The sequence below is a fragment of the Pavona decussata genome, unplaced genomic scaffold (assembly GCF_977016875.1).
Source record: "Pavona decussata unplaced genomic scaffold, jaPavDecu1.1 SCAFFOLD_134, whole genome shotgun sequence".
Taxonomy (NCBI): Eukaryota; Metazoa; Cnidaria; class Anthozoa; order Scleractinia; family Agariciidae; genus Pavona; species Pavona decussata.
This window is the reverse complement of record NW_028145547.1, coordinates 5,417,501-5,432,104: the sequence shown is the minus strand read 5'-3', so window position 1 is coordinate 5,432,104 and position 14,604 is coordinate 5,417,501. Positions and strand designations below refer to the sequence as shown.

At 39.8% G+C, this 14,604-nt stretch overlaps 1 protein-coding gene and 2 long non-coding RNA genes across 4 annotated transcripts in view; 1 reads left to right on the top strand and 2 right to left on the bottom strand.

The window, feature by feature from the left end:
* Positions 1-3,256: 3,256 nt before the first annotated feature.
* LOC146467919 (uncharacterized) lies at positions 3,257-4,428 on the bottom strand. Its single transcript, XR_014867651.1, has 3 exons — positions 4,054-4,428; positions 3,774-3,850; positions 3,257-3,710 (listed from the first exon to the last, which is right to left on the bottom strand). It is a non-coding gene; the product is annotated as an uncharacterized LOC146467919 (long non-coding RNA).
* A 1,760-nt stretch (positions 4,429-6,188) lies between these two features.
* The window catches only part of LOC146467917 (uncharacterized), an 8,682-nt gene continuing 266 nt past the window's right edge, over positions 6,189-14,604 (bottom strand). Inside the window, exons 1-4 of the mRNA XM_085125380.1 lie at positions 14,281-14,604; positions 12,699-12,995; positions 7,977-8,312; positions 6,189-6,562 (exon numbers count right to left, since the gene is read on the bottom strand). The exon at positions 14,281-14,604 is cut by the window's right edge and continues 266 nt beyond it. Coding sequence (XP_084981506.1) covers positions 6,285-6,562; positions 7,977-8,312; positions 12,699-12,995; positions 14,281-14,604 — 1,235 coding nt within the window. The 3' untranslated portion in view covers positions 6,189-6,284. The remainder of the gene's footprint in view (positions 6,563-7,976; positions 8,313-12,698; positions 12,996-14,280) is intronic.
* Positions 9,703-11,681, top strand: LOC146467918 (uncharacterized). Of its 2 annotated transcripts, none has more exons than XR_014867649.1 (3): positions 9,703-10,317; positions 11,001-11,140; positions 11,447-11,681. It is a non-coding gene; the product is annotated as an uncharacterized LOC146467918 (long non-coding RNA). The 2 variants fall into 2 exon arrangements; XR_014867650.1 differs by lacking the exon at positions 9,703-10,317 and adding an exon at positions 10,371-10,843.

Below are 14,604 nucleotides of genomic sequence, written 5' to 3'. Positions count from 1 at the left end.
GGTTTCTCCTCCACAGAAAGTGCAACGATCGTTATCTCTTGCTGAAATTTTAAATAGAAAGGAGTTTGTTGCAAGACGTCGATGGAGAAGTTTAAATTGGAAAATAATAATCTTGGTGCTTTTTGTGCACGTTCTTGCCAGTTGAAAAGTTTTTTTCCAATCAATTTCATCTTCTAGTTTACAATCGTTCTGCCATTTCGCTTGAGAACTTAGCGGCTTCTCACTCTTAAGTGCTACAAGGTTTCTATAAACTAAGTTGCTGGGTTTTTTCGTCACCAAGAATGATTTGTTGAAAGGCTTGACATCTTCTTTTTCAATATTGATTATATTGTTTTTGAATCGTTCCCTCAGGGAACTCATTGATCATAATATTTCTTTTAATCTTATCTGGTTTCCCATCCCAGAGGAAAAGATAGAAAGCATTGTTTATTTTTCTAATAGCTTGGTCATTTGTTTGGAGGGGAGAAAGGATATGAACCAGCTGTGAAGCGATTAGACTTTTTAATATCGTGATTTTCCCGAGTAGGCTTAGTCTTCGGTATTGCCAGTTTCTTAGTAAATTCACAACTTTTTCCGTTTTTTCTTGGAAATTCAAATTCGCAGTTTCTTCAGGGTCTAGTGAAAGCCAAACTCCAAGTGCTTTGATTTTTATTTGCTGCCATTTAAAACCTTTCTCTGGACATAAAACCTCTGGACTTCTCGCCTTTGAACCTATCCATAACGCTTCAGTCTTTTTGCTATTGAGTTTAAGACCAGATATTTTACTAAATTTTCCAATAACATCGAGTGAACTTTCTAGTGCACTCTTTGTGCCATCGAGAATTAGAGTGGTATCATCTGCTATATGTATTACACCAAGGAAGTTCCTAGTGTTCCTGTTTACTGAGGGGCTGAAGCAACAGTAAAAAAAAAAAAAAATTATATATATATATATATATATATATATATATATATATATATATATATATATATATATATATATATATGTATTTACTGTTGCTTCAGCCCCTCAGTAAACAGGAACACTAGGGACTTCCTTGGTGTAATATCACTTCCTTGTTTAATGGAAAATTATGTATTTTTGTGAATCGATTTAACGTAAAAAAACGAACGTTTTCGGTTATTCATCATGAAAGTGATGCTAATTTTTAATGAATTCGACATTTTGGTGATGTTCCTTTTGGCAAAAGAACAAAACTCCGGTCTGCTAAAGATGAGTAATTGCTGCGATCTTTTAAAAACTAATACATTTTAAAATATTGTACCTGTCACACTTTCTTATTTACACTTAACTAGCAATTCTACTTGAATCAAACCTCCAGGAAGTCTTCTAATTCTCTGGCTTCAGCTGAAAAGGTAGCAGGTGAATCACATCAAATGGGGGGGGGGGGGGGGAGGGGGAGGAGTCGTGGATTCAGATAACCAAATGGATTTAAAATGGAGGTTCGGCGGTGAAGTGGCTGGCGCGCCTAGGAATTTCAATGGGTCACCAAAGCCCCTCAAGTGTGACTTCAAATTAAGAACAACGACAACAAAACGAGGTGAGTTCCAGTTCATATGATATGGAAAACGAATACTCTCGATTCTAACGACAGCTTTTGCATAGGAACAGGGATCAGTGAAACGTAGAGAAAGGGCGTAAAAGCTTGTGAAGCACAAACTACACAGAATGAAGAATTTTTCCTCCTTGGCTTTAAAATCCTCCCAGTTTCGTAGTCCCTAAGGAATGTAGGTAAAGTCGCACACAAGTCACAGGAAGTCCACAAGGCCCTAGCTAGTCTAACCCGATTTCTGTAGTATGAAGGAATTACAACTATTACTACTCCCCCCTGAATGGGATGCTAATGCATCGCAGTTAACAACATCGTTTCAGCTTGTACGGAACCCGTCCATACAATATCAATGTCAATCATTTTACAAGTGTCTCCTGTAAGTTAGCTTCTCAAATTGTTAAGGAATAGCTTTAGTAGTGCACCCATTCCAACAGTATTTTTCTTTTTAATTTTGGAGGATTTAAGGTTGCTAAAACAAAAATATATATTTCACTGACACTTTTACCAAGTTTGGCGACAACTCCTGAAAACACAAATTTAATGAGGTCAGCCGTTTGTAAGTAGTGCATATTGCAAAGTTCTGAACCCCCAGGGAGGCAATGAAAGTGCCAACTGCTAAGTTTATACTGGTAATCACACAAATTCGAGGACATTTGGAATATTTCAGTGAACACGGATGTATGAAATCTTCAAAGATTAACAAAATTCGGCTCGTGGCGCGCAATTTGTGGTCTTTGAACAATTTGCGGGAGCTCATTTCATTCCAAATTAATGTTACTATCCTCATAGCTTTTGCAAACTTCTCGAAATCGGAGATCAACATACAACAATGGTTCGTTCTTTCATCCAATTTTTTTTCTTTTATATTAGATTAATGTACGTAACATCCATATACCTAATGCTCAGCTATGGTTGATATATCGAAAAAGGGTCTAGCTTTCCTGTTTATAAAATGTCGCGTTACCTTATCATAATCGTTTCGAGGTCTTAACCTCGTCTCATTTCGTCTGTTATTCTGTTTGTCCAAGCTCAGAGTTTGCATTCAGCTTCCTCAACTGTCAATCATATTTCATTTTATTGTTTCTTAATCTAACTCCTCAAATTTCACATTTTACTTCCCCATACAATATATTAGCATACCTCAGTGACCGACTATCGCGTAACGCGCAATCTGATTGGCTACACAGGTGCCGTCTACGGCAGTTTGTCAGAGCGCGTGCGATTTAGCATGCATCATTGCACAAATACAGCTATTTCAATTAACGTTGTCGGATTAAAATCAAGCTAAAAGACAAGACCGCAATGTTTTGTGGGATTATTTTTTATGAATAATTTCATCAAAATCATCCCTGCACGTGCAGGTCATTGTACTGCTAATTACAACCTATTGTTTTCTCCAGGCATGACTGATTTTGATGAATTTATTCATAAAAATCCCACGTAAACTTTCGGTCTTGCCTTTTAGCTTCATGCTTTGAACCGACAACGTTAGTTGAAATGACTGTATATCAAAATTAATGAAGTAAAAAGACTTTTTTGCTTGATAGATCGATCACTGAGGTATGCTAAAACAATTAGACGGCTCGCTCTCGGTTTCTATCGGCCTTTGATAGTTGGCTCGGGGCGACTATCAGCCGATAGAAACCTCGAGCTCGCCGTCTAATTAATTGTTAAATACTCGGTTGAGATAAATTGAAGTACTTCAAGCCAATTAGAGTGCAAAATTGTCGTATGTATGTTATTAAAACGTATTAAACTCCCCCTTCCCTACCCCCCTTCATGGATCTGCAATAGTTAGCTGTGCTTCTTAGGTCAGTAAAGACTTTAAGAAGTCCGATGCATCTAAACCTAATTGTTTGGACAACAAAAATGCTGTCCGAGTGCCTCAAACTCGCAAGGGGTTATTCTTAAAATTAAACTATTTATTCCGACACTCATTTTCATTTGATTTGCAATGTTTTGCGGCGCTCGTTCATTTGTTTTTATCCTGGGCATTACGGTTACTGTATCAAAGTGAGTAAATACAGTAACAACACAAATATCAGGACATATCGGGTCGCGACTTCTCCGGCTTGATCGATCCTTGGTGCTTCAGCTTCAACGGAACAGTTAACATACAGACATCAGGAGATATCGGGTCGCGACCACTTCTTAGCGCTTTAACTTGAACGGAACAGTTCAGTAGCATACAGACATCAGGAGATATCGGGTCGCAACCACTTCTTAGCGCTTCAACTTAAACGGAACAGTTAACATACAGACATCAGGAAATATCCGGTCGCGACCACTTCTTAGCGCTTTAACTTGAACGGAACAGTTCAGTAGCATACAGACATCAGGAGATCTCGGGTCGCAACCACTCCTTGGCGCTTCAACTTAAACGGAACAGTTAACATACAGACATCAGGAAATATCAGGTCGCGACTACTCCTTAGCGCTTCTACTTAAACGGAACAGTTCAGTAGCATACAGACATCAGGAGATCTCGGGTCGCAACCACTCCTTGGCGCTTCAACTTAAACGGAACAGTTAACATACAGACATCAGGAAATATCGGGTCGCGACTACTCCTTAGCGCTTCTACTTAAACGGAACAGTTCAGTAGCATACAGACATCAGGAGATATCGGGTCGCAAACACTTCGTAGCGCTTCAACTTAAACGGAACAGTTAACATACAGACATCAGGAAATATCAGGTCGCGACGACTAGCTTCTTAGCGCTTCAACTTAAACGGAACAGTTAACATACAGACATCAGGAGATATCGGGTCGCGACCACTCCTTGGCGCTTCAGCTTAAACGGAACAGTTAGCAGTGCTGTAGTGAACGCCTGACAATGCCTAATAAATGCCTGTAAAAGTTTCATACCTTGCGATATCATGTAGCATTTTGCATGTTACTGTCCGCTTTTCTCAAATAAAGACGTGTGCTTAGTAACCTAACTATTTGAGTGAAAGGTTGTTAGCATAAGTACATGATTTCCAAAATCAGCGAGATTTCTATCAGCCCCCCTCCCACGAAGGCCACGTCAATAAGCCACGGTAAAATGGGCTACACCATCTCAAAGTTAGAAGAGCCTTCCACAGCATAGTAAACATAAAAAAACTACCTGTCTGGCGGCGTTATTCCTTTTTTTCCCTTTTGGTTCGAAGTAAGAACACTCCTCCTTTCCATTACACACGCAGTTCGCTGCGAAGACTTTACTTTCGCGTGCCCTTCCCCCCACTTCCCCCAGCAACGCAGGTTGTCATCTCGATAACTATTGTTCCAGTGGCTACCAGCATCTAATTTCTCCTCATAATATCACATACAGAGGTAATAAGAGTAAATAAAATGATCACCAAAGGTAAAACGGCTTGATAACCTTTTTTTCAAAAAGGAGTAGTAGTAAAACTTTCTTTTGACACGGTATTTCTATTCAGGTGTAAAATTTTAGAATTATAATTATTAAGAAGGATAAAAACATGAGAATGATGCATTGTTCAAAGTGACACAGGCATACTCGGAAAAAGGAAATCCGAGTGCTCCTATCGTTGCCGTGACCTAAGACATTGTGATTACTAGTTCGGATGTTCTACCGCTGAGCTACAGGAGACTCGTGTGAGCTAAGGCCATTAAACTAGGGTTTGAATGTCAATGAGTGGCAAATGTGCAATGGAATAAATGGATGGTATATTTTAAACCTGGTGAATAAATGAAAATGATGTATTATTCAGTGAGTGACACAGGCATATTCGGAAAAAGGAAATCCGAGTGCTCCTATCAGGAGTCGAACCTAAGACCTTCCTATTACTAGTTCGGATGCTCTACCACTGAGCTACAGGAGACTCGTGGGAGCTTAGGCCATTAAACCAGGTTCACGGGACAAACAGCACTAACTATACTAATAAGCTAACTACTTGTAGTACAAATAATAAATCCGCTTTACAATGATGCCGTGTATAATACCTGAGAATTACTAAATGAGCTCCCTTTGGAAAATGTGGTTTTTAGAGAATTTGATTGTTTTATCTCTTTAGGTAAGCTTTTCCATAACACAGCCCAGCTGTGGTATAGATAGCTCACATTCAGCAGGCTAAAAGACTGTAAGACAAAATCTTATGGCGCGAAATAAACAGAGTAAGTATAAAGTATACGGAGAGACATTTAGCAAATTGTGCCTGATGGTACCGAGACTAAGTAACCATATCATAACTTATTACCACCTTATTACAGTGTTACAATCCTTATAATCCCGACGGGACAGTGTCCTTCTCCACCTCACACGGTTCCAGATTACAGCATGAAATGTAGGGCCACTCAGGATTACTACTCAACATCCACAGACTGAAAAATTAGAACCACCTTGCACAGCATAATAAACAGAACCACAGGAAAGTACTCCTCAATAGAATTCATCCACAGGCTAAAAAGTTTTATTAAAACTGGATCATTGTATAATACAATTCCAGGGATTTGACTGGCTTAGCGGCCAAGGTATATGAGCCATTATACCATGCCGAAGAAATAGCGACAATTTTAATTGCCTTCTGTTTGTTCTTGCAATGCGAAATCAACAAGATCTAGCAATATTTCTTGATTGTTTTCAATAAAACAATTATTCCGCTCACAATTGTTGGATATGAGATAAGATGTTAATGTTTTAAAAATGTGAGATGCAGTGCATCTCACATTGTTGTTACGTGGTACGTGACGCGGGATTCGACCCTATGTGGTGAAAACTAAAATAATTAAAATACTTTTCTAATATCATTTATGGCCGAATACGTGGATGCGACGCCACCAAATATGCCCACCGCTATGATTTCATACAACAATACTTTGATATGGAGAGGAATGTTGCGTTCAATTCGTAAGTAAAACAGACCAGGAAACACAAACGTTAGTGCTGTTACGGTCGAGCCTCCAATGAGAGACAGAATGGGACCAAACTTAGGAATCAATTCACCGACGCCAAGGATGAAACACATAAGGCCTGTTCGAAGGAGGCATCGCTTGAGACAGAACTCTGCAGAGAGAAAAAAACAAAATCAACGAGTTACGCCCTGGCTAAACGATTGTTTTTTTAGCAGCTAATTTAACATCTAATTTCTCCTTCAAATGTAAATGAACATACAGATAATAAAAATAAAGGAAATGATGCATTGTTGTATACATTGCAAAACACTCCGTACTTTTGCAGGCGTCGGTCTATCACAACAACGCGAGCGATTTTGACAAGTTTGGAGCGAGCGAAAAAATGGAAAGTAAGGCCGGGGAGATGCATGTTTCTCCTCGTCTCACCACAAAAGTTGAAAAATACAAACAAAAAAAAAAAAATCTCACGGTAAAAAATCCGAACGACGTTTCGACCGTTCTTCGGTCATTATCAAGTTCAATGTGTGAAATAAAAATTAACATATATCATATATAGAGAGAGAAAAAGAGTGACAATGACGTAAAAAGTGTAAGATATATAAAAACTACGTAAAATCGTTTAGAAAACAATGATAAAAGCATACAGGAGGTGTAATTAATTAAAAACTTTTGCACGATCGAGTCCGATTGTTTATTGAGACTGGATCTCAGTTCATTCATAAAAAAACATTTCGTACACAAGACAGTTAAACTTGTCTTTGCAAAAAACAAGAAAAAAAGAATTAAATAATAAAAAAAATCATTTTAACATGTTCGTTTCTTGTGGTTTTCTTCATCATCCAATTTGGTCTAATTAAAAACCAATCAACTTTGTTTTAACGAGGGTGACACTTAACAGTCTGTTACCACTGACAAACCTGTGGCTCTCAGATTTCGGATCGAATTGGGATTTAGAAATGTTGGTTTTTGAGGAGAGGGAAAAACAGTAGCACCCGGAGAAAAACCTCTCAGAGCAAGGGCGAGAACCAACAACAAACTCAGCCCACATATAACGCCGAGTCCTTGAATCGAACCCGCGCCGGGCCACATTGGTGGGAGGCGAGTGCTCTCACCACAGCGCCATCCCTGCTCCCCCAAAATGGCTCAGATCCGCTTGCCTCTCAAAAGAAAATCCTATAGTTCTCCCAGCAGGAGTCGAACCTGGCTTGCGATCTCTAGTTCGGATGCTCTACAGGAGACTCGTGGGAGCTAAGGCCATTTAGCTAGGTTCATGTGGAAAATATCCTGTATAATGCTAGGATTAGAATGCCAATGAGTGGCATTTGTGGAAGAAATGGGAAGTTTGTATTCTAAGCCTTGTGAATAAATGACAGGCGCATTTTTTTCAGTCAGTGGCATGCATACTTTGTGACATATTACAATTTGAAAATTGTCGAAAGCAAGGAAATGTGAATAAAGTTGTTGTTATTGCTGTTGTACTCGAAAAAAAAAAAAAAGAAAAAGAAAAAGAAAGAAAAGTCGAGTTCTCGTAACAGGAGTCTCTTCGTCTAGTTTACCCAACTTACTCTGAGGTATACGGAGAAGCTCTTCAAAATGCTGCGACACAGGGTTCAACACAATCGTAAAGCTAAACAGTAAATGCAGTGTGATCAGTGCCAGCACTATATCCAGTGTGACCGAAGCAGAGTCGTGTTTGTTATGCCCCACACTCTCAAGAATATTCGGCGTTATGTCCTTGCCGTATGCCATGAAGCCGAGGAGTGACACGGGTACGTACATGCTTATCACACCAATGTACGCCCAGACGACGGAGAGTGGAAACCTGGAGGCTTTCTTCATGTCTGTTTGGATGGTTGGGAAAGTGGACGCACCACCAAATGAAAACAAGATCGTGCCAAAGGCTGAAAAAAAAAATAACAGCAAAAGGTAAGTTGTTTGAATGAAACTAGTGATCTGCTTAATTTAGTCATTTCAACCCTACTCGGGGTGCCAGAGGCTTTTCGTACGCGGTTGCCGGTTCCGAAGACATGATCCGAGCGAACAGCTTCGGCTTCGGTGCTCGTGGCATCGTCCTGTTATCCTTTCCGTGGACATGATTCCATTGAACTTTCTTAAGGCTAAACAATCAAACATTTGCGCCCAACATCGCGTTGGAGGAGCATACTTGACCGCCTCTCTCAACATGGCTTCCTTCCCATGTTTGATCTAGATAAAATATTTTCATCCAACCTGATTTTGCTTCACAAAAGAAACCCAAGCGGGGAAAAGCAACCGATCAGGACCCGAATCTGTGTGACGTCACTGCATATCTCAGCGGTAATACGCGGAAAGCATTATGTGGGCTCACTTTGTTCGAGGTTTGATCATTAGCGCGCGTTTAGCGCGCGTACATTCACAACACTGTCTGTCTTTTTTAAGCCCAGCGAATTTTTTCCTAAACGAGAAAGGTGATCTATCTTTTCTATCTCGTAATTCTAACTTAGCTATCGCCCTCTTTGTGTTAAAACATTTTCAGAAAAATGAGTTATTGCCAGAAATACGGCTTGCCCACCACTCACGAGCATAAAATAGTGACGCTGAATGATACTACTTCATGTCATGTTGTGCTTCCCTGACAAACAAATTCATCTTTAATTGCCGATTATGCTTCATACATCCTACGTGTAACGTTCCTTCGAGTTCTGCTTTATCTATGTAACTTCTGTTACCACCATGCAGACATGGCAATATTAAACTGATCAAATAAACTCACTTTTGGAAGCGAATATTGCAAGCCATTACGTGGTCAATTGGGTGGAACGTAGCTCCTTGAAGGATACGGTAACCTATTTTTTACTACATTTCTCGAAATAATACGTGGTAGTAAATTGTCACAGAAAGTTTGAGAAAATTGACAATGTATTTCGCGGGAACCACCTTAGGCGGCGACAATAAGGGAGCCGAATCAGACTTCACAGTGCCCTGGCTTACGCGCCTTTTACGCGATTGGGTCTTGTTGCAATCTCTTTCTTTGGATTCTTGCCAGTTGTTCAAAGACTAGTTGACTTTAAAAAGCGAATAAGTAGCTAAATCCAGCGCATAAAATGTATTAGTTGGAGTACAGTTCATCCGATAGATAGCAATTTATCCACTCTTTGAACAACAGAGGCCTGGATATTTTTAAATTGGTTGATTTTTATTTGCTTGTCAGTTTGAGGAAAGCGAGAGGATTTTATGGAGAAGAAACATAATCAGAGATGAACTAAATTATATCAGCAATGCAGTTATTATCACTTAGTAGCAAGGAATGATATTTCGCCTCCTTGGCAAATGAAGAACAAGATTGCAACTGCCAAGTAAAGACAGCTTCACAGACGGCGGACACATCGTTTAGTGTATATGAACCAAGTGCTCGAGTGAGAAGAAGCCCTATTGAACTTACTCTGGCACGGGATACTAGCCCACACCAGAACTGAAGGAAAATTCCTTCACCAGGAACGCACAAAAATCTTACCACGATGGGATTTGAAAGCAAGATCTTCGTGATCAGATCACAGATCGTTCATGAATCCTGCCGGGACCGAAGCTGTTTGTTTGTTAACGTTCCAGGTGGCTTAAATTTTCTTTTGCAGGGCTGACAGTTCAGGGGATGGAATTCACTCGACTATCACTTTACTTCACACGAATGCTACCAAGTGAACCACTTGACAACATGACAGATGCTCGTTTCAAAGAGCTCGTGCGCAAACCTGACTGATAATCAGTTTTCTTTATGACGTCAGTTTTACGAAACTAGTTCACGGTTGAGTTGCGTTAGGAAGAACAAATCGCTCACCGCAAAGCGAAAAGGGAAGCAACTCATTACTCCATTTAATCGACTCTTACTTTTGTACCAACATCGCCTCCTCCATAACAAAGGAAAGAAAGGTAAGACTTGTCATTTTTTGAAATCACATTACTATAACTGTTTATCAGCATCTTCTTGACATAAGCAAGAACGCAGCATAGGTCCAAACAGCGTGCAAAAAGCCGTTAAGGTGTTGTTTAACGGTAGTTTTAAAATAATTTAATCGCTAAAAGAAACAGAGGTTCTTGAAGTGCTTTTTGAATGCTGTTTTAGTTTTGGTTTCACGTGACAAAACAAACGATTGAAATGTTCTCTGTATTTCCTGTTAGCAGTTGTAGAATTCTTTTTATGATCCATGATTCAAGTCAGTATGTTTGAATTCTTGTTGCTATGGTTGTTGACTTATGACGCATCCATTTCTCAGTACGCGCGCGCTCTTTCACCGATAATCACAAACGCAACTTTTTCATTCGTGTGTTACAAGCGCAATTTTATCAGCAACTTGTCTCGTCACGGCGTTGCGTTCGGCGATGCAAGTTGCAGGAAAACTTGTCTCGCATAACAGACCTTTAAACAATCGTCCTTAAATCTATTCACTTAGTTTCTGTAAGCTTTAATTTTAAGCTAATCATGATAAACTGACATGGACTATGAACTGCAATCTCTGGACAGCTAGTCTTCTTGAATACGGTGAGGATTTAATTTCTCTCACGACTTTCTACCCCATGCGTTATGATCTGTGTTTTTGTTTACTTGGTTTTAGGGATTATTCCATAACAAGATGATAAACTGGTCGTGGCAAAACACATTTGAAGTGTTGATGATTATTTGGCTTATTGATTTCTGCTTCATGTTCGGATACCTCACCATCAACTACATTAGAAAATTCATTCGACGTAAGAGGTAAGTTTTTTGGTGGATGAATGTTAGAGTAATGTTAAATGACGTTTAGCCACGCCTTCAACATTGTTATACAACAAATGTGCAAGAAAAATAAAAATTTGTCAACATAGGTACTGCGCAAGTATGCTTACATTTCGAAATGAGAGACAACATTTGCTAGTTGGCGGCCTGAAGAAAAAGATATTGTACTCCTGTTTAGAGCAACTAAATGCACCTTTAACAGAAGACGTTGTTATAAATTTGGAAATACACTTTCTATAACTTCTCCACGCGGCAACTGACAAAGTTTGTTTTCCTTCTTCCCAGATTACAACGTGAAATCGAGTTAGAGGAAAAACGTAACCAGTTGCTTGAACTTGAGAGCAGTCGAGAAATGCAACTGAGAACACAGCGATTGAGACCTCCAAAAAAGAAACGTCGCAAAAACAATGACGAGTAAATTAATTTCTAACGGAAATCTCAAGAACAACTGGACTAAAATATTTTTCTTCTGTAGTGCCAGTTAGTTTTTTTGTAAAATAAATAACCCATCTTACAGTTTTGTGCTTAGTGACCTGGCCTTTGAGTGGGAGCGAGGCTGAAGTTGACTCAACCTCGCCCCCTGGGTGCTCGTGAAATTCAAAAGGGCGGAAGGAAAAGACCCTGGTAGTGGTCACGCTGCAAAATACTCCACGAATCGTGAAGTATTTTGTCACGTAACACACTTGACTTTTGTCTTCGCTGCACTTTTTCCGGGATCAAATAAGGCTGAAACAACTCTTCTAGAAAGATAGCTTAGGAGAACTGTAGAAAGTGATAGGTATTTTAATTTGTTTAGCTTTTTTCAATTTAAACCTTGCAAATGTGCTCCATAATATTGATTTTCAACCACTTTAGAAGGGAGTATTATTTGTTTTGTTAATTTCCAATTGCACAAATTGGAAAATTCACTGCGATGATCACTTCTCACTTTCATCTACATCCGCAGTTCATATATGAATCATTTCATATAATTTACATCATTTCACTCCTTTCACGGGAAAATGGGAACCCACAATTGACCTTGCTCCCAATGTGTGGCTTCATAGCTCAGTTGGTAGAGCATCGCACCGGTAACGCGGTGGTCACGGGTTCGAATCCCGTTGAAGCCTGAATTTTTTTCAGGCTTCTAATTTCCAATTGCACCAATTGGAAAATTCACTGCGATGATCACTTCTCACTTTCGAATTATTATCACCCGCGCTTTTCACAGCATTCAGTAAAATCAGCAATTTGCTGTATTTTGCTCATGCCTATTGACCAGTTGTATTTTCAAATTTCAAATTGCAACGTTTTTTGTTTATGTATTTTTGACTTATATTTTAAGGTATCTATTGTGACTGTCTTAAGGTATCTATTGTGACTGTTTTAAGGTATTTATTGTGACTGTTTTAAATTGTAACGTCACTTGCCACAGGGTCAGTCTCAAACACACCCTGAAGAAGAAAGGCCGTACCTTTCGAAATGTTGGGGAAATATACTTCCCTAAGCGTGAAATCAGCTTTGCTCTTTTGTAGATCATTTGTTCTTCTTAACATACCTGAAAAGAAACTCTCGAAGTTCACAGTTGGCTGTTGAACGCTCTTCAAATCTGCCGGCATATCCAAACCGATACAAACACAGATCATTAAACATGCTACAGCTGTAGCGACAGTAGCACCGACAGCTATCCCCCAGAATTCCTTGGGCGTACCGAACCATGAGCAGGGAAGAAGAACTGCGAAGCAGATCAGAAGCCAAATACGCAAATTGCCAGTTTTCCCAAGATTATCTACATGAAGATGAACGAGGTGCGACAAGTTGCTAGCAGCAAGTATCATGAAAACTATGCAAACGCCTAGAAAGAGAAAACAAGAAAACAAGAAAACAAAGGCTCAGAACCTTACGTGTCATCTTCACGTCACGCAATGATAGATGTCTTGTGGTAGTACCAGGGAATGTAGACTACCAGTGATTGGTCTTTTCTCTATAGATGTTCAAGGAAAATGCCTCAGTAATAAACATCGGGAGAAGGGGGAGGGAGGAATTCCTTCTATAAATAAGTTGGTGTGTGTCCAACCCCCTTCCCCGAGGGGTAATAATAGTTTTTGAGGCGACTTTGGTCTGAACATGACTACAGAGTTCTACTGTTTGGGTCTGGAAGTCTAAAAATGCCGCGTATGGTTCTGAAAACGGTTATTCCAAAGTTACATCTTACAATACCCAAGGAGTATCCCCCCGGGTTTTGAACCCCGGAGAAAGGTTCACTGACACTACAGGTTTACACACAACGTGCATTCCAGAAACGAAGAGATCACGATTTATTACACGCATCATGACGCAAAATAATTCCTAAAGGGAAATATCAAGGTTTAACTCACAATATTTCACCGTGTATGATAGCAACGTACGTGTGCCCGTGATCACTGCACTGTGGTTAAGTTAAAAAAAACTATGAGAAACTTCAAAAACTTGGCAAACTCATGATTTTACACGAAAACCTCAAAAGACATCAAGTTATTTCTCTAGTCCGCGTTTGATGGACTATGTCTTCATCTAATTGTTCTGAATCTGTTTGAAATAGAGCCTCATACCAGGAACTGTTTTGCACCTCGTTGGACAAAGAGAAAAGAAGAAAAACGTGAAGAGGGAAGAAACTGAACTTGAGGTTAAATAAGCATCACGAAATGTACCTAAGAATCGGTCACTTAAACTGTCGAACACTACAGGCAATGTAGCCTTTTGCAGGGAGAGAGGGGCAAAGTAAACTGCGATGCGAACGAACAATAAAGGAGAGGAGACTTCTGACACTTCTTCTTCATCATAAATAACGCGATATTACGCGTTCGGACTTTCAGTCGAAAGATCGGTGGTGCGAGACTGACTCGTGCAATGTTTTGTTAGGGCCGATTTACATACGATTGTTTTCTCTCAGGGTGAAAGACAACTAGGTAGCTCTTTCCAATTTAGCTGTTCGGTTTTTCTCAGTTTTGGAACCATAGGAAATAAAGAGCAAACACAGAAATGAAATAAAGGACGAAAAATGATCATATTGCCACGTCTTGGTGGTTATGCAAAAATATTTCGCAACGCAACTCGTGTCTGCAGACCTGTGAATATTAAAATAACTTTAAATACCTTACCAAGTAGTGTTATATGGATACAAACGGTGACAGTTATAGACGCCCATCTTCCATAAGCTTTCTCTCCGATAGCTGGGTAAGGATAGCGGACATGACCCCTGTACTCTTCATGTCTGTCTCGGAGAATCGTCCAGGATCTTCCCAGCACCATACCGCAATAGCCAGAAGCAAAACAACACAAAACTAACAGACCGAAACCCGTCCATCCTGCTCCAACGATAGCGGCTGGCAAAGCTAACACACCGCTGCCAGCCATTTCTCCGATGATGAAAACCGCGGCCGTAAAAACGGTTAATCCATTTTGTATCTCTAATGGAAAGTGCC